The sequence below is a fragment of the Dermochelys coriacea genome, chromosome 22, assembly GCF_009764565.3.
Source record: "Dermochelys coriacea isolate rDerCor1 chromosome 22, rDerCor1.pri.v4, whole genome shotgun sequence".
Lineage (NCBI taxonomy): Eukaryota > Metazoa > Chordata > Testudines > Dermochelyidae > Dermochelys > Dermochelys coriacea.
The window spans coordinates 11,689,837-11,713,088 of NC_050089.1; the positions used below are offsets into that span (position 1 = coordinate 11,689,837).

Here is a 23,252-nt window from a genome sequence, read left to right on the forward strand (position 1 = left end):
TATTCTTAACTGTAAGGATATAAGAACTTAACATAAGAACAGCCATACTGGGTTAGACCAAAGGTCCACCTAGCCCAGTATCCAGTCTTTCAACAGTGGCCAATGCCAGGTGCCCCAGAGGGAATGAACAGATCAGGTAAACAAGTGATCCATCCCCTGTCGCCCACTCCCAGTTTCTGGCACACAGAGGCTAGTGACACCATCCCTGTCCATTCTGGTTAATAGCCATTGTGGACCTATTCTCCATGAACTTATCTATTTCTTTTTTGAACCCTGTTATAGTCTATAGGATAGTTTTACAGATTTCATTTCACTTTTACTTAAGATACAGAAAAAAATTAGATCAAATCACTAACATACAATTAAATCTTATTGCTTTAAACACAGCCTCCCTCAATCTCCTAGTACACAGAGCAACTGTGCATTATAACTTCTGATTAAATAGGGTAATATTCACTATATACAGAACCTGTAAGTTATCAACTTTGTGAGCCTGATTGCAAATTTAAAAAAAAGTAGTCACTTATGCCTGCATCTTGACAGCTACGGAAAGTAGATGGTGCAAGTCTGCTTGTGGAAATTGGCAAGAACATGGGAGGGAACACCCTGCTCCCCCACACATACAGCTTTCCCTATAGCACATCCAGCTGGAGTTGACAGATAGGATTCTCAACACTCCCATTACCTGAGTAGAGCCTGTGGCTTTGGACAGCTGTTCTTGCAGCTGAGGGATGTGCTTCTTGGTTTCCTGAATCTCCTTAAGCAGTCGTGGGGTGGGTGTTCGGCTGTAATCTTCTTGCAAGGACTGAAAAGTTTAATGAGCATTTGGTGAGCTATCCCTGCAACACTGAGGCCTAGAGCTCCAGTCACTGACTCATCTTCATACCAGCGACATGTTTATGAAATACTAATTACAAATGCCATTAAATGGAATTATTTGTACACCCATTTCTGTTGCAACTGGGTGCTGCAGCACCTATATTAATACAGAGCTCCTCCCTCTTCTCCCTGACCTAACTAAGAAAAAATTCTCAGTCATAGCCATATTCAGATAGACATATTCACATAGTTGCTCAACTAAAGAGATACCTCTGGTTATGGTAGAAGGTGTAAGCAAATTCGGAGCTTAATCCTGAGAAGTGCTGCGCACCCACAACTCCAGTTTTCTCCAGCAGGACTCTCAGATGCTCACATCTCTCAGGATTAGACCAGAGGGATGCGATGCACATAGACACCTCCCAAAGAAAAAAAGTCTTCCTCCACTCTTAAACATTTAACTGTCAAGCATGAGCACCTTGACAGGTCTCCGCTGTTGTGCTGGGATAGAGGCACTCTCTTAGGCAGTCACGTTACAGACCACATGGAAATTGATCAAGAAGTACTAATGAAAGATTCAATAGCTGGTCTCTGTTTTCAATTCTTCCCTCTGCAGCCCCAGCCCTCTAGTACCTGCAGCCGCTCCTGCTCTTTCTGCAGCATCTTTCTCAGAATCTCCACTTTCTGGTTGTGAACAATATTGTTCTCCTCCTGAGAAAAATGGAGAGAGAGAGGTTAATGAACTTGGAAAGGAAAATATGGAGATGCTCAGTCACCCCCCATCTTAAATATAGGGTCTCTACAAACCCTTCCAAATTGGTTCATAAGTTTCCTCAGGTCACTATCCTACAGTGACTGTGTACACCTGCCTCTCTATATGAACATAGCTGCCACAACTCTTTCTTAAAAATGATTCACCCAAACCAGTTACTCATTTTTTTTTATCCCTAAATGCTTGTGTTTCTTGCAATTGGATGCTAATAAATATTAAGGAATGGTGGCCATGGCTAAAGCCAACCATAGTGCAAACATCCATCATGCAATTTTCTTAGCAAATCTCCAAGTGGTCGGCAGTGCCTCCCTACTATTCCAGCCCTGCTCTCTCCGCATAGACATGATGCTTAGCTGAATGGTAGTTTGGCCATGGGCAACTGTCCACTATGAACACAAATTCCATCTGATCAAGAATGGAAAACAGGTCTCCGGAGACTGAACATTAGCATATTTTCCCCATTTCACAACCAACCCTGCTCCCAAGGGCCCTTTGAATCTTACCTCCATCAGCACTGGGCTAGTAATCCTCTCTGTGTTTCCAGATGTGCCAGGCGAATGGGGAGATGTCATGATGGGAGACATATGCCCATATACTGCTGGATCCACTTCAGAATCAGCTAATGGAATCTGGGACGACCCTGGTGGGCGCCCCTGCACAGTGAGAGCTACATAGGAACCCGCTGTGAAGAGAAAGAACAATTCGCATTTCACATACATTTACATTAGACAATTCATGGCCCTTTCTGTCCCCGAGACTAATAGCAGACTATACTTCATCTTTTCATCTGTCGAATGGTGTTTACTCACACCAAAGAGCCTGAAAAAGCTGCTAGCTCCACTTCAGAGATTGCTTTTAAACTTCAGGTAGCCAAAATCTATCATCATCAGTTAAGCAGTGACAAAATACTTTTTTTAGTCTGCTAGACAAATCTGTGTTTAGGATACATGTCCGTAGTCACCAAAAGAATTAACATAGGCTACACTGGGAAGAACCAGTTACATCTATTTCCTGCATGAAGGAACCAGCCCAAACTCCACTATCCCTTTATGACAATCTACAGGAGATACAGCTTGAATGACAACTATTAGTCACATACAAAGGCACTGACATTTGAAAGGCAAAACAAGGGGAGATGCAGGAGATGGGTTGTGATGGGGGGTAATTTCAGCCATTGGACAATGGTAGAAAAGAGAGCAAAATTTTATATCTGCTGACGTATGATTAAACCTTTCCCTGCCCTTCAAAGAGATTTTGAACTCCACTTTACTATCTCTACTTTGAATGTACCCAGCACTATCAGACAGGTGGAATAATGGTCAATAGCACAGCTAGACTCCACTATTAACTGCCTGGCAGCTGAATTGGTAGTCTGACCTCTTAAACAGTCATCCCTTTAATGGTTTCAAGGAGTACACTGAAAATAAGCAATAGCCTGTATTTACTTACACTTTATCAGCTTCACCACATCCCCATGGTTTGAGTTTGTTACAAGAGTCCCATTCACCTGGGGGGGGGGAGGGAAGAGGAAGAGCATTAAAACATTTTGGTCTCTGACCTTGGAGAAACTGCTCTGTCATGTCTCAACACAAACTCGGAGAGAAGCAACTAGACCCATGTTTGCTCTCTCTTTCTTCATGCCCTTTAAATGTACTAACAGGCTACTCCCACCTTTGGATGTCACGCTACAGAGAAAATGTGATAAGCCCTCCTTCTCCCTGTAAACATGTTAAAAATGCAGTGTTGGTTTGAAAGGAGAAATACGATGCTTCCCCTATGCTGATGAATCTCTTGCACAGGGAAGCAGAGGCCCAGTGCACTAGAGCAAATCTTGGTAAAGAAAACAGCAGGGAAGCAGAGTAAAAAAAAAAAAAAAAAAAAAAAAAAATCTACCCTTGGCTCATTTAACTCACTAGGGTTGTAATTCCAGCTGGACCAGAGTCAGTGGGAGTTTTGCCATTGACTTCAATGGAGGTACGATTTTTGCACTGGTTCCCTGGAGGATTTCACAGCCAAATACCTAGGTTTCTTATTTGTTTGTGACCAAAAGGAAGCCTGGATTTAGAATACACGGGGAATCAAAAAGTGCGTTCCAATTTACAGCTAAGTATCATTGGCTCTCCGTCTCCCACTCGCCACATTTACTGGCCTTTCTGTGTTTGTGAAATCTGAACCATTTGAGGTACATAAGCTTGCAGGGGATGTTCTGAAATGAGACAGTAATCTCCATTAGAAAATTAGCATCTGCCAACAGACATTACATGGTTACTAGCTAGTATCGAAATAGGAAAATAGATTTCTCAGATCTAGAATATGGTAGTAAGTGCTATTAACTTTTGACAAATGCAGATATTTTAATGGGGACTCCTGAACTGCACATTTCTCTAATGCACATGATCCATTTAACTGATTATATTAAGCACCCTCACCTTGATGATTCGATCACCTGTCTGCACTCCAGCCCGCATAGCTGCTCCATCTAGAGAAGGAGAGAATTAGTCATTTACAATTATATCCATTTCTGCTTCCAGTAATTTTCCATTTCAGTGACTAGAGAAACATCATCCTCTTTCTAACCCTGTACAAAAACCATTCCTCTCATACATGCCCTAACCCCCTCTCCACCCCCCAGAACCCAAGTATCCACAGATTACAATCTCATGAGTCTCCAGATTCCAGGAGTTATGGTTTCATATTGCAGGTGACACATCATGATCACAATCCCACAATGTTATAAACACAGACCTCATTTATTTCCTGGCCTGCACAGGATATGAAACTGCTTCTGATTAGTTCAGACATTGGAGAGGGGAGGCCCCATGCAATCCAGCAACGCAATGCTACCCTTGTCCTCATGCATCTGATCATCCATCTGTGATGACTACAACTCCCTGCCCTGGAGGATTACTATTAGAATCTTCTACCTACCCCTCTCATGCTCCTCTGCCCTAGACAGAAGCCCTGTGGACTACTGTCTGCTAGCATATTTAGCAAGTTAGCTTACCTTCTTTGACTGACTGCACAAAGACTGGATTGTCTCCACTAACTGTCAGCCCAAATCCATTTTCATCCCGCTGGATAATAACACAACGCTGAACGAGACCTGCACAAGTAAGGTGGGGAAAGGGGAGAAAAGAGAGGGGAAAAATACAAAAAAAGAAACAAGCTAAGCATCAGTCCACAAACTTATCCTGCTAGAACACCGCAAAACACTGAGTGAAATCTGTGCTAGAAGAAACAAATAGGGCATCAGTCCAGAAACAAACAGATACGTATGTCAAGACAGGTCAAGCTCACTGAATTGGTTACATGACAGAGATCTATAGCAGAGATGCAGACAGCTCTGGCACATCAGACGAGACTGGAGGTAAATGCAACCTTTAAGAAAAGCAACTATGAACACGAATCATTGTGCACAATCGCACTCTCCCCACCCCAATAATTCCCTGTACACCACCTGTATCTGCCATAATTCTCTAGGCACCTGACAACATAAAGAGTACCAAATAATATATTTACATATGACCAAATTAACACAAACACCCCCATAGATAGCTCAAACTAAAGTCAGCAGACTGTGCTGTAAACTTTTACAAATCAAAACAAGTCTTCATAGAAACATAGGGCAGGCAGGAACCTTCAAGGGGTCATCTAATCCCTCCCCCCATGCTAAGGAAGGAGCAAGTAAACCTAGAGCAGTGATTTTCAGCCTGGGGTCTGCAAACTAGGTCTAAAATTTCCAAAGGGGTCTGCACTTCAATTGAACGTTTTTTTGGGGGGGGGGGTCTGCAAACGAAAACAGGTTAAAACCACTGACCTAAACCATCGCTGACAAGTGTTTGTCCAACAAGTTCTAAAAAACTTGAAAATGATGGAGATTCCACAATTTCCCTTGATAGCCTATTCCAGAATTTAACTATCCTTCTAATTATAATGCTTTTTCTAATGTCTAACCTAAACCTTCCTTGACGCAGACTAAGGCCATCACCTCTTGTCCTACCTTCTTCACTGGATGTAGAGAACAATTGATCACTGTCCTCTTTGTATCAGCCCTTAACATTTTTGAAGGCTTATCAGGTTCCCCCCTTCAGTCTTCTTTTCTCAAGACTCAACAGGCTCAGTTTTGTTTTGTTTCTAATTTTTCCTCACAGGTCAGGTTTTCTAAACCTCTTATCATTTTTGTTGGTCTCCTCTGGACTCTCTGTCCAATTTGTCTACATCTTTTCTAAAGCGTGGCGCCTAGAATTGGACACAGTACTCCAGCTGAGGCCTCACCAGTGCCGAGCAGAGTGTGACAATTACCTCCCATGTGTTACATACAACAGGTCCTTTAATACGCTCCAGAATATATTAGCCCTTTTTGCTAATTGTTGACTCATTCAATTTGTGATCCCACTATAACCCCCAGATCCTTTTCAGCAGTACTACCACTCACACGCCAGGTATTCCCCATTTTGTAGATGTGCATTTGATTTTTCTCTCTGAAGGGAAGTACTTTGCACTTGTCTTTATTAAGTTACGTCTTACCAATTTCAGACCAATTCTCCAATTTGTCAAGGTCTTTTTTAATTTTAATCTTGTTCTCCAAAGTGCTTGTAACCCCATTTGCAACCCCCACTCCGTTGTCTGAATAATTCATGAAAATACTGAATAGTACCAGACCCAGATCTGACTCCTGCAAGACCCTACTAGATACCCTCTACCAGTTTGACAGCAAAAGTATGGTTTTCCAAGCAGCTGTTCATCCACTTTATAGTAATTTCATCTAGACCACATCTCCCTACTTTGCTTATGAGAATGTGGGACTGTGTGAAAAGCCTTACTAAAAATCAAGTTATATCATGTCTACTCTTCCCCCCCATCCACTAGGCCAGCAACCCTGTCAAAGAAAGAATTAGGTTGGTTTGGCTTGATTTGTTCTTGACAAATCCATGATGGCTACTCCTTATAAACTTATCATCCTCCATTTACAAACTGATTGTTTAATAATTTGTTCCAGTATCTTTCCAGGTAACAAAAGTTAGGCCAACTGTCTATAATTCTCCAGGTTTTCTTTGTTCCCCTTTTTAAATAAAGGTACTATGTTTGCCCTTCTCCAGTCCTTTGGGATCTAACACATCCTCCTTGAATTCTCAAATATAATTACTAACCGTTCTGACATTGCTTCACTTAGTTCCTTAGGTACCCTAGCATGAACTTCATCAGGTCATGCCGATTTAAATACATTTTAGTAATCTAAATATCCTTTCCCTGTTTCATGACTCTCTGCAAACCAACTACTGTACCTCTGGAGCTGAAGAATGCCATGGGGTTATTCAAGAGGGCAGAGACAGGGCAATAGCAGTAAAGACATGAGCCATGTCTATTTTGGCCTGCCAGCACTCAGAAACTAGTAATATCCCATTTCCCATTGAGTGGCAGTGATCCTGTGATCAAAGCAAAGGGCCAAAAGCTAGGAAATTCTAATCTCTGCTCTTCCTTCAATTTACCGTCTATGTCTAAATCGGCAGAGTGGGGATATAAATACTGCTGCTGAGATTAATTTGTTTATGTTTGTACAGCATTTTTTTGGAGTTAAGTGATATGGATGTCTAGTGTTCTCTTGGAAATGGAATGAAGAAAAACCAGATACTTCTTTCACAGGTGAGAGGGAAGTGGCCCATTCATTCCTAGTTTTCTCTGCTCTGAGTACCAATTCTTGCTAATTGTGGTGAGAGCCTCCGATAAGCACACCTGCCCATTGAGAACCCAAACTCATTTTATATACTCCACTGAACAACTTTAGATTACTGAAGAGAGGAGCTTCATCAAATTTGTGAGCTTGCAGTCAAAGGTTCCATATCCCTCCCATAGCCAATCCTCTGAGCTATCCACCACCCTTATTAGTTAATATATAAATAATAAACAACCTGCAGCTCTTTGCATTAGACTACATAGTCTTTGCAGTGGAAAGTGCGTTTCCCTGAATGTTCGTACACTGTATAGCACAATAGAGCCCTACTAAGATGGGGGACTTTGGTACTTAGTGTCATACAAATAATCTTTAAAGCATTTTACACTCTACCAGTTAACAAAACAAGGGACCATCCTTATTTCCAAACATCCATTCTACTTGTTCATTTACACAGCGACACCAGGCAAAACTCTTCTTCTACAGGGAGCCAGTGGGGGGGATGGGAGTTTCTTTTCCAGCATCATTCAGTGTCCTAAGGTTGTGGATATTTCTTGTGGGGAAGGAATAAATAGGGCGGTGAAAATATTATCCCAATAGAAATTTTGTTGGAAAGGATGAGTGGTAGTAGGGTGTGAAGGAAACCTTGGACCCGATCCTGGTCTCTCACCACTTTTTACACCAGCGTAGCTATACTAACTTCACTGGGAGTTACTAATGTAAATGAGGAGTATAATCAGAACACACTCCGCCCTGTATTGTCTATGGTGCCAGAACCACTGCAGCCTTCTACTCACATCATCTAGCAACAAATCTTTCCCTCCCACCCTAAAGCCAAAGCCCTTATGTTTTCCTCAGTGACAAGCAGCAAATTGATGGAATAGGACCAAGAGAGGGGGGAATGAGAAGCACTGAGCTTTACACCCCACATTTACTTCCATGAAAGAACATCCCTTTCTTTCCCTCACCTCCAATTTCTCTACATGACCAATCTTCTCTAAGCCTCACTTCACAAGAATGATGCCCCAGGGCAGGGTGTAGGAGAGGGAACCTGCGCTATTTCAGACAAACAGCTCTTTTTAAACTCTGCTGCCAGACCTTCAGGTTTTATGGAAACAGGTAGTCTCTTTCTACTAGTACGAACCTTCCTAGTTTAAAGGCACAGTATAATCCTGCCAATGCATTGTCCCTTTATTTCCTGCATGGGTTGGCTTTTATTTCTAGAATCAATAATACTGGAGATGGTTCTACTGAGGAGTTCTCACCAACTAAACCTGGTGCCAAATGCAGAGTAATACATAAAGGGAGCATAATACGCTACCCGAGAGCTTCTTATTGACATGTAATTTACATCCCAAGATGGTCTTCTTTGGATTTTACAGATACAGAACAAGCCAGCAGACGAATGGCAGAGGAGTTTAATTAGGATCACAGCGGTCAGAATTTATTAATCACCATCTCCTCCCTACAACCATTCACAAAGAAATGTGCTCCTGATCCTTTCCCTAACCCTAAGTAGAGCTTGATGTTAAAATGGAACTCGAGTCTTTGCTTTGAGTACTGGATATCCCACAGCTAGCTGATAAAAGGTACCAATATCACATGTGCTGGAAACAAAGAACTGATTTCATGATCAGTCTTTATGGGGTTTCTTGTATGTTCCTTTGAAAGACCTCATACTAGATACTGTCAGAAAGGATCCTGGACTAGCCTGGTTTAACCCAGTTTATCAAATTCTATGCCTGTGCCAGAGAGGGGAACAAGAGCAAGGCTCGACTGCATTGTTTCACTCTGCCCTGGCAGCAAGAAAGAATAACCATGTAAAAGTTGGTCATTTGTTCACTTCTATTAATTAAAATACATTAAACTTAAACAGCTGAACTAGGGAGTTCTAAGAAAACATTGTTATTCTGTTCTTGACTCCTGCACCTGTGTTCTTATGAAACTGGGATCTCGCAACAATGTGGTCTTGCATTGGATACTTAATCCAGTGGCATACAACTTTGATGATCTGTAGAACCGTGACTGACTGGAGTTATGAAAAACCACACCCAAGATGTGTTGCTGGTTGTTTTCAAGGAGCTGTGGCTCTCTTGTGACTTAGCATCACAAATTCATGAAATATCATAATGGAAATGTTGCAATGAAATATCAGAGCAGCACATCTTGATTATGTGGAGTCTGTAGATTCAGTGCGACACAGAAAGAGCAACAAGTTAATTATCACTGACTCAAGTTAATAATTAAGTGGCAGCCTTCAGTCATCTCTCCTGCCTTTATAGAATTCATTCCAATCCTTGATGTTTCTATTTCCTTAATATGAGTCTATGCTTGTAAAGGTGTTTTGAGACACCTCTTTTGGGAGACCTCGCTTTGCAGTCTCCATCTTTCCAGCCAAGGACCAGGTTGTACTATAGATCAATAATTACATTTTATCACCAAGGGAACACCTTGCATCCCTCAACAACCGACCTTATTCCCACTCTAAGCCAGCAGGGGCAAAAAGTGAAAATTAGTCTGAGCTGGGGAATAAAGAGGTGTCACCTTAACTGTGATTTCTGTATTTAATTTCATATTATGCAGTCCCCCAGTGAGGACTCAATTTTGTCCTTTTTTTTTTTTAAACTTAAGAAAAAAATCCCTTCTCATATCCATTACAGAAACTGGGGGGGGGGGGGAGGGGGAAAGGAGAACAACAACAAAACCACCTACTGTGCTCTTGGCCTTAGAGCATATCATCTCAAGAAATTCATAATTTTAGTTACACAGGTTTGAGCTCTGCCTATATTAGAAATGGAGAGTTCCAAGGAAAGCCTAGACACTAGCCATTCTGTAGGTGGCACTTTTCCCTCTGATTCATTACCAGACCAATACCACAATGCTAGGAAGGGCTGTGATTCTGGAGGTGCGGTCTTCTGGATGACAGGAAAAGTCGAGGTTCTAGCTTTTCTGACCCCAGAAGTTTCATTTTGAATTGGTTCTACATAACAATAAACTGTATTTGCTTATCAGCACATTACTTTACAGGAGTTGTAACAGTCCTTCAGGAAGCCCAGTCCACAGGCGAGAATGGGAGTCTGATCTACATCTTCAATAATGCAATGCAGATTTCCCTCAGATTGAGTGGTGGTCATGGGAGTCACATGTCGCTGGGTGCATTATGGAACTTGACCCCTAATGGAAAATGAGGGCATCAGGCTCCTGAGCTACAACTCCCATGATGCAATGCACCACACTGGAAAAATGCAGTCTTAAACTGAACAGACTTAAAACGAAGTGTTTCAGATCAGTTCAACAAAACAAAACCAACCATTTTGATCTCAAGAATTATTAAATGTTTTGTTTCAAATCAAAAATGGCAACAAATTCTGAATTTCCTTTCCATGCAAAATTTTGAAATGTCAACCTTTTGTCCCAATTTGCAATGACAACAAATGTTGGAATGTCCCATAGGAGTTTCAAATTTCACTCAACTCTAGTTATTACTTCAATGTATGGGTTCTTCACAAATAGTCTGAGATCAGAATTGTTCAGAGATTCTTCTATTCATCAGAAACAGAAGTCATTCCTCCAACTCACAGGGAAAGGTTAGTACAATATATAATGTCTTGATAAGATGTGGTATCAATGGCATTAAAGAGCATTCACAATTTGCACCTGGATATCCTTACTATATACAGGACTGGAACTTTTAATCATTGCAAATAGGAGCATCTGCTTCCCTGGAAACGGCACATTCAACCCCGTGGCTGAGTGCCCCATTACACTCCAAGCCATTTCTGGCCATTGTAAGTGCGATGACGAGGGGTTCCCAAGTGTCCTTTCAAGGCCTCACTGGCTGGAAAAACAGTAGCTATGTCAAAGCCACAAGGGCTTTATGGCTCCCTACATTGGCTTCCCTTAGAATCGAATCGAGTTTCAAGGTCTCAGACCTTAACTTCAAAAGCGCTCTATGGCTTGGTCCCAGGATATCTGAAAAATCTCAAGCAAAGACCGTGGTCGACAATTACGCTCCCTGGCACAATGGAACTCTCGACGATAAGAGTAAAGCTGGTCTGTGCAGGAGACAGAACTTTCTCCAGGGATGGTCTAGGATTGAGGAATGAACCTGTCCAGGGACCATCACAAATCTCATTAATTTACACTCCTAGTGCAAGGTGCAGTTCTTTGACCTTGCCTTCTCTAATGAAAACATAGCAACATGTACGGTTGTATAAATAAGTTTTAAAAAGACAAAGACACTCCACTGCACACCCTTCTCCCTTGGGGGAAGAGGATAAAAGAACAAACAAGACGTGACAGATGTGTAGTCACGTGGCTTAATGCACTACTGGAAAGTGCTCAGATAGCACGGTGACAAGCATTGCATAAAAACCCTATACCAAAACAGAAAAGATGGGAGGGACTAACATGAACAAAACAGGAAGAGTGAAGAAAAGAATCCTCCAGGGCTTCATCAGGGATATAAGGCTAGAAACTCTATTTTCAAAAGAAAATGAAATGAAACAACCTTCACATCTTAAAAGTGGGAATGAGGAAATTAATACTCAGTGGGTCTAGTCCGCCTTATGGAGCAATGACCTGCAAGAATGCCCACATCATTAAAATGTACAAGAAAAGATATTTTGTGGAAGAAAAAAATTACAAGGATGTAAAGAGAATTCTCAAGATCACAAAAACTATTTGCCACAAATTAACTGAAAAATTGGCTAAGCTAGCTGGCATTGAGCCCAAGATCCTGATTGGTAATTTTCGATCTAAAAGCAGTTTACATGGACTAAAATTACACTCCATGAAAGAGAGACATAAGAGATTGCCAAAAGATTCAGCTGCATTATAATGGCACTAAACAGTACTGTGATACAGTTCTCAGACCACACTAGGAATCTTTTACTCTCATGTTCATAACTTCACTGAATACACAGACAGGAGAAGGGTAGCTGGATTAATGAAGCAGAAAGTTAAACATTTTAAGTTTGCTCGATCACAATCAGTTTCTAGTTATTAGACTGGTGTTGCCTGCCTAATCCCTAACCCACTGAAAAGAGTTGCTCAAGGACCCTTGGCTTATTGCTACTTCAAATAAAAATGTCAAGAGTTATAAAGAACACACGTATATTAAAGACACCTCATTTTCCTGTTGCCCACTCAAGATATTTCTATTACTAAGCGCCCAATGGCAAGCCAGAGACAGCATTAATATCAAGTTACTAGCAAAATATATATACATACACACATATATACACACACACACATATATAAAAATAATATATATATTAGTTCAGTATTTCTGTTTGTAGGCTCCTAAAAAGTTTGGTCCCATCCAGAGCAAACAGCAGACTTCTCCACACATATCACAGGGCTGGGGAAGGTAGAGAGAGAAGAGAAGGTAGGGTGAGGTCTAACACAACAAAAGGCCACTGGAAAGGAAGGAGGATTGGAAACTGTTCTCCTAGCTAGCTCCTAGCCACAGACAGAGCATCTGCAGGAAATTTTGGCGGAAGTGAAGGCTTAAGTCAGGAAGTCATCTTTCTCTATGAAGACATGAAAAGCCAGGACATTGCACAGAGTGAGCAAATAGTATAAACACAGATACATTCCACTAGGCATACCAAACATTTCCTGTAATTAACAGGGAACAGTCTGACTATGTGACAGTTAAGCAGCTTTAGAAAAAAGTTAGTTGAGGTTCAAGGTATTTGGATATGGCCAGCATGGCTGCCGGGTCACTAACTAGCCAATGTTCACTATGGAGAAGCCCTGGCTAGCTAGGAATTGGTAAAGGGTTCCACAGTATTAGTTTGTCAGCAGGAACATTCTAAAATGCTTATGTTTGGTCTTCAGGCAAATCGTTTCCTTGTTCCTTCCTTCTGGAGATGACAGATATACAGCAGGGCAGGCCTGACCCAACATCAGCTTCCAGCTGCACCGAAACAGCCCATACTCTCTCAAGACCAGATTCAGATCCCTAAGCAGGGCCGCCCAGAGGGTGAGGTGGGGGGGGGGAAGAGACAGACAAGTGGGGCAATTTGCCCCAGGCTCCGCAGGGGTCCCCACGAGAGTTTTCAGCAGCACTTCAGCGGCGGGTCCTTCAGTGCTGCCAACACACGCGGAGTGACCTGCCATCACTTCTTCCGCTTTGGCAGCAGTTCAGCGGCAAGGGGTCCTTCCGCTCCATGTCTTTGGCGAAGTGCCCCAAAGACCCAGAGCAGGACACCCACTGCAGAAGACACCAGGCCCCCTGAATCCTCTGGGGGGCCCTCTCCATAAGGAAGGTGGTGTGGCAAATCTGGGAAATAAGTTTGTCTCAACTTATGAATTTTTTGTTTTGTGAAATGTTTATGATTTCAACTTTCAGTGTGCATCAGAGCCCCCGTTTTGGTAGCAGAAACACAGACTGTCTGGGCAGTTGAAATAGGGCCATCAGCACTGCACAGGTCTATCCTGACGGGACACTAAGATTGCTATGGCAGAGCCACTGACTTAGCAACCTCTGCCTGAAAGGAAATAGTGAGGGGTCAGAACATGGAAAATCCTCAGTGGAAGAACTGAAAAGGTGTCTCCAACTGCTTTTAAAGGGACTGGCTTCTTGGCTTAGAGAATGTGCATCAATTTCCCAAAAACAAGAGACCGGGAGGTTGGTGGCAGACAGGGCATGCCTTTCCTCATGGGGGTGGGAGGGACGGATTGTATTCTGGCATTTGTTTTGCCTAGATCTGTAACTCTCCTGCCAGGACTGAAGTAAGAGTCCATTGAAAAATTCCTGTGCAAAGCCTGTGTTCCTTACATTGCCTACCATATATCCCCAAAGAATTAAACTACACATGAGAGCAGCCACAGGAGGGGGAACTCTGGGGAAGCTTGCATAAGCAATTCTGAGGTTTGGAAAGTCTCGGTACTGCTCTTGGCACCAGGGCAATTGCACTGCAGAGAGCCAACTCCCAAGGAAGGGTTTCAGGCAGGGAGTCTGCACCCCGACATATTTCCTAGAGGCTCAGAGCTAGCGACAGTGCCTGGGCTCTGCCCCGGCAGCTCCAGCTCACTTGGAAGCATGCAGGATCCAAAGGTTGGTCCACTTGTTACAGTCGGGTGACTGTCACTACAGAGCCTCAGCTAGGTCAGTGACAGACTGATCATCTACCATCCCTATAGATCTCAGGCTCATACCAGCTGTCGGCCCAGCTTACCTTTTGACTACGGATCTCTTTAGGAATGATAAAGACACAGCACGCCACAAGCGTACTGTGCAGGGGGAGGGGAGGACAGTCAAAAGAGAAGCACTCCTGAGGGAGGCTAAAAGGGGAAGATGAGCCACCATGGGCTATGTGGTAAATGGTCTTCCTTGAAAGATATTCCGTCATGGCACATCTTGGGGGTGAAATGGGAACTAGAAGATGTGAGCTTTTCCTGGCAGAATCATGTGCTAATTTACATTGGCCTGAAGACTCTGAGAACACAAGGGTGCAGCAAGATGGGAGTTCAAGGAATGCTACCTTACCAGAATGAAGAAAATAGAGTAAATGTTCTCACCAAAATAAAATTCATGTGATCATTTTGAATATCTATCTATCTATCTACATAGTTAAATCCCCTGCAAGGGATTTATGAAGAACTGTTTCTCCATTTTACGAAACAGAAAAAGTGAAACTGCAAATCATTTTTAAAAAAAAAAAAATCCCACTGTCCCAGACAGCTCAACCACCATGGTTAAAACAAGATGTAGACAGTTCTGCATCAGCACCAGACTGGACTGACTTAAGTGTATTGATACACTGCCTTGACTACTTGGTGGTAGAGATTCTCCAAACACAGCAGGTCCAGCAAGTTTTCCCAACTGGTAACGGAAGACAGGAGAATATAGAAGACAGTCTACGCTTCTTATACATGGGTTAGTATCCGGCAGTTACATGCTTGCACATTTAAACCACATTAAAAACCCAGCTTCCCTCTCCTACTGCAAAGCAAGCCATGCGGAGCAAGTAAAAGGCAAAGGCCTTGGGCACACAGGCAGACAGCATGGAGCAGACAGGAAAGATGCAAGGCTACAGTGGCTGCTTTAGCTTACCATACGTCTCGGATCTACTCTCCTCCGAGCTAGACTTTGTCTTCTTGGAGGAGCTATCTGCACAAGAGCAGGAGAAAAGGAGAAAGAGAGATATGGAAAATATGGAGACCAAACATGAGAAAAAAAACTTCAAGGAAAAAACAGAATGATTTCTATGATCAGGTTAAATCGTGCAAAACACAAATACGGTATGAACAACACGTAAGTGATAACACTTGGAATAAGTTAGTGTGAACAACACAGGTAACCCCATACTGAGAGGGTCTATCACAGAAGACAAAGTGCAGTAAACAAAGTTCTCTCCTATGCCAACAAGTGAATTAGAGAAGTTACTCTAGATAGAAGTGTTGGGGGCATACAGACCCCAGGGCATTCATCTCTACCATAAAACTGCTTGCATATATGGAAGTGCACAATGCTTGGAATCCATCTTTAGAAAGGCATGAGTATTATGGAGGCTAGAATAAAAAGCCAATCTACAAGACTAGACCACAAATACCTTAAATGCTAGGGCAGACCAACAGCCCTTAAAAGCAAGCGAATGGGTACTGGGATTAAAAGGTCCCAGGATCATCTGCTTTGCTTTCCAGGCAGCCAAATTCTAAACCTGAAGTTCAAAATCCTGGGACCATCTCCGCCGCAACCCAAATCAAAATATTTAACTTTTACCTAACCCTAAAGAGAATGGAGATACTCATTAAATTCCCCCTGCCTCCGGAAAAGTGCACTTTAGAAGCCCACTTTAAATGCATTTGTTCTGCACACTAGAAAGGAACCATGCAGCTAGTGGCAGAAAATGTTATAACACGGTTTGCAAACAGTAGCTTGATCCACTCTGTGCAAGAATACATCCTTCATATCCCAGTCTACAAACTTCAGATTCTACTCTGAGCTGTTCCACAGTCCCCAGGGAACAGCAGGACCAGAGCGCACAAACATGAGAAACACACACTGCATGGGGCCAGCAGGCTTACACGCAAGAGCCTGTCAGACAGTTTTAAGAACACACAACAGTCACTGGGTTAGTGGTTTAGGGAGAGAGGAAAGACTCTTTGCATGCAGTCCAGTGCCCAAGACAGCGTTAGACTCTAAAACTAACAAAGATGGTCCAGGTTTGACAGAAGGGCATAGGAAGAGAATGAAAGAGAAAAAATGGATACCACCTCCATCAAAATTAAGTTTTAATTTAAAAATTCAACTGCAGCTTCATCCTTAAGGCTGCAGAGAGGGTCAAAACCCACTGGAACTGGAAGACAGTTGGTGCTGTGACCACACAACCTTTTACATATCCACATTTCCTCCACCAAGTAAGACCAGCCACAAGCTAAAATATTTGCTTCCTTAACATTTGGGCAATTTATTTTATTTCTTAAAAACAACAAACAATTTAGGTCATTTGCTGAGGCTACTAGTCTAGATACATTTTTGCACAGACAAAAGCCACCTTGTGCAAGGTCATGCCAAAGTCAGTCGCTCACCTTTGCTGTAAAGAAGAAAAAACAAAAACAAAAAACAAAAACAAAAAACAAAACAAAGCTTTGCAAGCATCAAATAGAGAACAATGGCTCCTGAACGTTATGTCTATTAGAGCTCATTTACTCCAACCCCCAATAACTTTTCAATCCTGCATTCTCATCTGGGAAGTTCTGAAGCCTTTACCTGTAGGATCAAAGTCGTGTGTACTACTGCAGCGTTCAACCTTCTGTTTCTTGTCAGCTGGAGTCTCTCTGCTCAGAATGCTGCCATGCCTATGTCAAACAAAAGCAACTGATTTTGGATCACTTCACCATAGGAGCATTTATAGCTAAAACTTCACAAAGAAACTGCAAGTCTCCTCAGTAACAAAACCAACAAGCAAAAAAAAAAAAAAAAAAAAAAAGATACTGAAAAGACATTAAGCAACATTTAAGTTAACAGTCAAAGACAGACACCAAATTCCGAAGGGGAGAAAAAAACTCTCTCTCCCCCAGATAAACAGTGCATTTAACCTTTTAACTTTCCAAGTGTCGAAAGCAATTAAGCTTATTGATTGTGTAATAATTTGCCAAATTTCACTTTAAAAAATGAAGCCAGTTTATACTTTACAAAGGGGGAAAAGAGCATCCCCAAAATCATCAGTTCCCCCAACCCTGCCTTAAAATTTAATTTCAAAATGGAGACAAAGATTTAAAACAAAAAGCCTTCATGCAATAAGTTTGTACATCAGGCACAAACTTGGAGTCACTTTCTAGGACCATCTCAAATCCCAGATAAGTTGAGTAGGTGTGCATAGCAAAAATGCTAAAGAAACTGCAAATGGCAACACTAAACCATGCGGTATAAATGTCACCAGCTATATTTTGAACTCAGTCCACTGATTCCAAGACCAGAAGGGACCATTGTGACCATCTGCTCGGACCTTCTGTATAACACAGACCAATTTGTGCACTTCATTTACTTAAGTGAGCTACGGACACTGCTTCCAAATATGCTTTTTTTAAGTAATTTTATTGTGCAAAAACGCCATCTTCAAGCTTGTAATACAGGTAGGCAACCAAAACCCCATTGTCTTACCTTGTAGGTTTTTTGAGAGGAAACCTGGGGGGGGGAAAAAAAAGTGTAGTGAAATACATTTTGCTTCTTAATATCATAGTTAACGTTAAAAAAGACATTCTGCACATCCAATGCCTTTCATAAGAAGATCCCCAAGTCCTTTACCTTCCTAAAAGGACAGCATAACTCCTTCTTTGAGCTATCACTATCTTCAGTTTACCCAACTGTAAAATGAACTAAAGAAAGTTTAACATTCACCCAAGGTCTCGCAGCTAGCCAATGGAAGATCTGGGGTTAGAATCCTTGAATCCAGTACCCCAGGCCCATGTTCTTATCAATAAACACCATACCTCCCAGGAGCATCCTCTCTCAAAGGAGAAGGATGGAAATCAGCAATTTAGACAATTAGGCAAAGCAATCAGGAGATCTAGAAATTCTGTTCGTAGCACTGCCACACAATTCCCACGTGTGACCTTTAGTTTGTAACTTTACTTCTATGTGCCTCAGCTTCCTTATCTGCAAAATGGTAATAATACTTCCTGAACTCTCAGCAGTTTTAGGAGGCCAAATTCAATATTGTTTGTCAAGTGCTCTTAGATTCGTATCTGGAAAGCAGTACAGAAATGAAAAGTAGTATAGTAAAACAGACAGCGATCATTTAAGGTCACATCTTGGTCTAAATTATTGTTACTAGGAACGCTTAAGATTACCATAAATGAAAGATTAGAGGGAAATATTTTCCTCTTCCCCCCCCCCCCCCAGTTTGTTCGCTTTGTGCATTTGACAGCACTTAACGTAGAGTTGGCTTTTCCTGTTTTGTCTGGGTCTTTCATACAGCAACAGAAGAAAGGAAAAGACGACTAAATTAAAGAAGGCAAATGTAATAGAATAAAAATTGGAAGGCAACACTTAACTGATTTTGTTTTATCTAATAGATTTTAACTGGACCAAGTTCCTTTAATAAAATCTGCTCATTCTCCTGTGGAAAGGTTGTGTTAAAAAAAAAAAGAAAAAGGCATTTTATTATCCTGAGACTAGCATTTCCACCCTCAGATTCAATAAGCAAGTTGAACCCTGAGCCCATCAAACTGACTGACTGGGCCACATTCATAATCAACCTCCTCTCCCAAATGGTTTTCTGGACTAGCAAGGAGTCTCCCCACACAAGATGACTATTTACAAGCTGCTTCATGCTTAAAGTTTTCTTTTTCCCCCAAGGAAAAAGCGGTTAAACCACCTGCTTTCTGCCCAGTACCAATTGCATCTCCAGTGTCTTGAACAGAAGTGAAGCCTTTATACACCTGTGACATGATTACAATTACTTTAAAATACTAATTAAATTCAACCTGAGCTTATCACTCACCTAATCCCTCTCTTCAGGTAGAAGAAACCCACATAAAAGGTGTACACACACAAAATGCCCATCACTTGTGTCAATCCTCTACTCAAGCACACCGCTATAAATAAATCCATCTCTTCCCACAAAAGAAGAAACAAATTAAGAGTACAACTCTCCAAAGGAGCATGTTTTCCATTAAAAAGACATACATACACCAAGCCAAAACACACTGGCTGTAAATATAGCAACAAATCCAAACAAGAGGCTGTGAAGATACAAACATGGAGAATGCATTATTGGCTTCTCCTTCCCCCAAAAGTTTAGGAGGAGATCTCTTGCTTAAAAATGTAAGAACTGGGTACTATCTGAAAGACACAAATAAGAAATGCTTACCCAGCCCAACCTCTCCCCATTCTGTTCCACCTGGACAGTTCACCCTCCCACTCTCCGTCTGTACATCATCCCTGGCTGGCTGGCACAGAACTAGTTGAGTATAATAAAGGAGACAGCCTTGACCCCAGTGCAGAGGAAAGAAGGTGGTGTTTCAGGCAGCTAAATCTAACCTAGTCCTACAGATTCAGCGATAAACTGAGATGCAACAACAAAGTCTGACTCAACAGTAAAATAAGCTGACAGTGGATCTAGGGAGAACAGGAGGGGCAAATCATTAACTTGCCAAAGCCAGATGCAATAATTTCCTCTTACAAAAAACTTAGTATCACAGGGTGTGTCACAAATATTTGAGTGGCATCTGATAGATGAGGCACCCAAATATACATTTTGTTATAACGTGTTTTGCAAAACCGAACATTAAATAGAAATATTTCAATGAAAACAGTTTTGCCCTACAGCGTTTCTAACTCAAAACGTTGCCACATCATACTAATGCAGCCAGAAAGCAAAATAGATTACAAACCAAAATAAAACTAGCTCTTTTACGGTTTTAGTTGTTGCACTTCTCTATCCTCCACCTAACAGCATAAATGAGGAAAGTAAATTGAGTTTTAGTAGTGTAAAGTGTTATGCTACATTTTGTTTGTTTTCAAAAAAAATACATGCTTATGGACTTCAAGGTTTTCCTATAATTAATTAAGGCCCTGACTCAGCAAAGTTCTTCAGTACAAGCTTAACTTTCATGGGACTGTTCATGTACGTGAAATCAATGGAACAGCTGATGTGCTTAATAGTTAGGCATGTGTTTAAGCACCTTGCTGAATCAGGCAGGGTCCAAGCCTCAGAGCATTTCTATATGACAAGTGATTATTATCCAATGTTTACAATGGGCCTGCTCATCCTGGCAGAATTGCTACCCGAGAAGAAAGCAGATTGGTTTCTTTTCCATGGGCTTCAGCACTAATGCTGGGATCACACGAACACAGTGTTTATCACCTTTAGCCTCGGTCTTTCCCTCATGAAAACTCCACTCTCCAGAACAATGCCGCATGCGTCAAGTGGTGCACTGTTCCAGAAGGATTCTGGGATAGATTCCCGGAAGCTCCCCAGCCACTGGCTACAAGCCAATTTCCTGAGTTTCTTTTTTCCTCAAAAAAGGGGGGGGGGAGGAAGAAGGGGAGGAAAGCAGGGCAGGCAGCAGGTCATGACCACAGTGAAGCCTCTCACAAGTCTATGAGTACCCAGCAAATTCTGTAGAAATACAGGGAGAGACGAGGAGACCTCAAGGTTCTTTCCTCCAGTGTACAATCACTGCATTTCTGCCCTGAATTACTGAACTTTACTTCAGAAGTGTCTAGTCCAGCCGACAGAACAGGACTGGATAGGAACTTGGTCTTTGTTCAGCTATGTGTTAGAGCTGAACCAGAGATAATCTTCCTTATAGAACAAACTCTGAACAAGCCCTGAAGCAGTTCCAGACCACTGAATTATAGAACCACAGAAATTAAGGGATAGAAGAGATCTTCAGAGTTTAAGACATTCAGTAATCAGACTGGGGAGCATTCAGCACAGGCGAAGTTTCTCCTCTTCCCACATGCTCCCCCTGTGAATAACTCCTCGCATTTCTTGGTTTGCTGAAGATATCCTTCCATGCTTAAATACCAAATCACTTCTGTACTATGGTAATAGGCACAGTATAAGAAATTAGACTGAGAAATGATGCATATTGAAAGTACATTAAAAGAGATTCCACAATGATGCAGACAGAGCTGCCATGTGACAGTACGATTTGGAATACTCCTGATCCAGCAGTTCGGGATTTTCCTGCACTCTGAGGTACCTTCAAGCATGCATCAGGAAGAGTCAGAAAGATTTCTCTTTCAGGGAAATAGGGAGGAATGGTGCTTAACAGAGAAAAAGATAAAGCTCTAAGTGATTAATATAATCTTATTTCTCTGCCAGATGCCCACCACAGTGGGCAGGTATTCAGCAAGTGTTCACATGCTTAACTCAACCTTTATTTGATGTTCACCCTTCATCCCACAAAAGCCAAAAAGTTGTTCAGAGGTAGTGCTGAAAGCTCACCTTGAACTCACCCCCTTGTGCTCAAACAACACAACACAGTAGATTGTGCATTTCACCTACTTTTGCAAACCCACTGCAGGCTGAGGTTAACAGCTGGAGATTCAACTCCAAATCTGACTGATAAAAACCTTCGTGGACATTTTGTCTGATGTGCCGTTGTGCATCAGCACATTTTCAAACTAGTCGTTCTGCCCTCTCTACGACTCCCAAATACCATAAGTGATTAAGAACTATATCAAATTTCATTTGCAAGACATTTAAAAATCACTTGATTTATTTGACTTAACATGTCAGACTATTAAAAGCATGCCTTTATCAGCCATAAGTATGTTAAGTAAAATAAGTTAAGTAACGAGCAAATTGAACAAAAATACACAACCTGTAATATTAGAGACTGAAAAGTACACTGCTCTAAAGTACCTCTCTCACTCACACATTCACCCCCCACTCTGCACTGGACCAGTGCCTAAAAAGCACCACCTAAGCCAAGAGAAAAATAATAGTTTTAAGATTGTGTGTCAAAACACACCAGGGCTAGGAAGGATTCCCAGCTTTCCAACAGTACAAAGCATTCCATTCTAGCCCTGAAGGCTGAAAATATATCAGGCCATAAATAGCACATTGTTCAGAGAACCATGTTGGGTTTTATTCCGGCTTGATTTCTAGCAAGATTTTAGTACCTGCTTTCTCAAAAACTGAGAAATTTTGATTCAAATTTGGGCCTCAAACTTAGAAACACATATGCATTTGCATAACTTTAGCCTCATTTACTTCACTTGGCCTATTCACATGCTTAAAGTTAAGCTTGTGTGTAAAGTTACTGCTTGCAGGATTTCAATCAAAATTATTACAGCTTATGCTGATCTGAGTAATCTATAACATGCAATTTGCTCAACAGGGATAAGCAAAACTGCTTGCTTGACAGAAATAATCTTTAATTAGGAGAAGAATAGTTGTATTGAAAGCATCTTGGTTACTTTATAGTCGTCATTTAGAAAAAGAGGTTGCTTTTTACAAAACCTTAAACAGGAAGGAAAAAAAAATCATAAAGCCATCTTACTTTTTCATGAGAGCAAGTGCTGAAAAAGGAAAAACAAACAAAACAAAACCACACACACACACACACACAACCTCCAAGAGTTGTTCTGCTCTAAAAAGAGGCTATTTAAAATGGCACCTTGTTACGCAATAGCAGGTTATCATTGGGCATTATTAGTCAATAATGGAATCTCGGTAGATATTTAGGAGTTGAATCTGCTGACTTTAGTAACAAAACAGTAAGTTTTTAGTGCTGTCTCCTCTATTTAGTCCTACAGAGCAACTGCAGCTCAGAGAGGTAGCTGGATTCTGTTCTGGCTCATGTATGCACCAACAGATCTGGTAATTAAGATTTAACAGCTGGACTAAATTTCTCTCTCTCTCTCTCTGTCTCTCTCTCAAAACCACACCTCGATCCATGCCAGCCCACTGAACAGCCTGCATCATCTTCATCAGACACTTCAAATTTGACTCTCAGACCCCAGATCAAGTTTACAGCGCTGGTGGTCAGAAAAAGCTACATTTTAACTTGTAAATTGAG

At 41.7% G+C, this 23,252-nt stretch overlaps 1 protein-coding gene across 5 annotated transcripts in view; it reads right to left on the reverse strand.

Moving 5' to 3' along the window:
* The window catches only part of ARHGEF12 (Rho guanine nucleotide exchange factor 12), a 101,257-nt gene that overhangs the window by 44,060 nt on the left and 33,945 nt on the right, over positions 1–23,252 (reverse strand). For 3 of the 5 annotated variants that reach the window (XM_038380441.2, XM_043501070.1, XM_043501072.1), the window contains exons 2-9: positions 17,878–17,901; positions 16,984–17,072; positions 4,593–4,691; positions 4,018–4,067; positions 3,038–3,095; positions 2,092–2,270; positions 1,450–1,527; positions 686–805 (exon numbers count right to left, since the gene is read on the reverse strand). In XM_038380441.2, coding sequence (XP_038236369.1) covers positions 686–805; positions 1,450–1,527; positions 2,092–2,270; positions 3,038–3,095; positions 4,018–4,067; positions 4,593–4,691; positions 16,984–17,072; positions 17,878–17,901 — 697 coding nt within the window. Of the gene's footprint in view, positions 1–685; positions 806–1,449; positions 1,528–2,091; positions 2,271–3,037; positions 3,096–4,017; positions 4,068–4,592; positions 4,692–15,324; positions 15,382–16,983; positions 17,073–17,877; positions 17,902–23,252 lie in introns of all 5 variants that reach the window. The other 2 variants (XM_043501071.1, XM_043501069.1) reach the window with 1 other exon arrangement.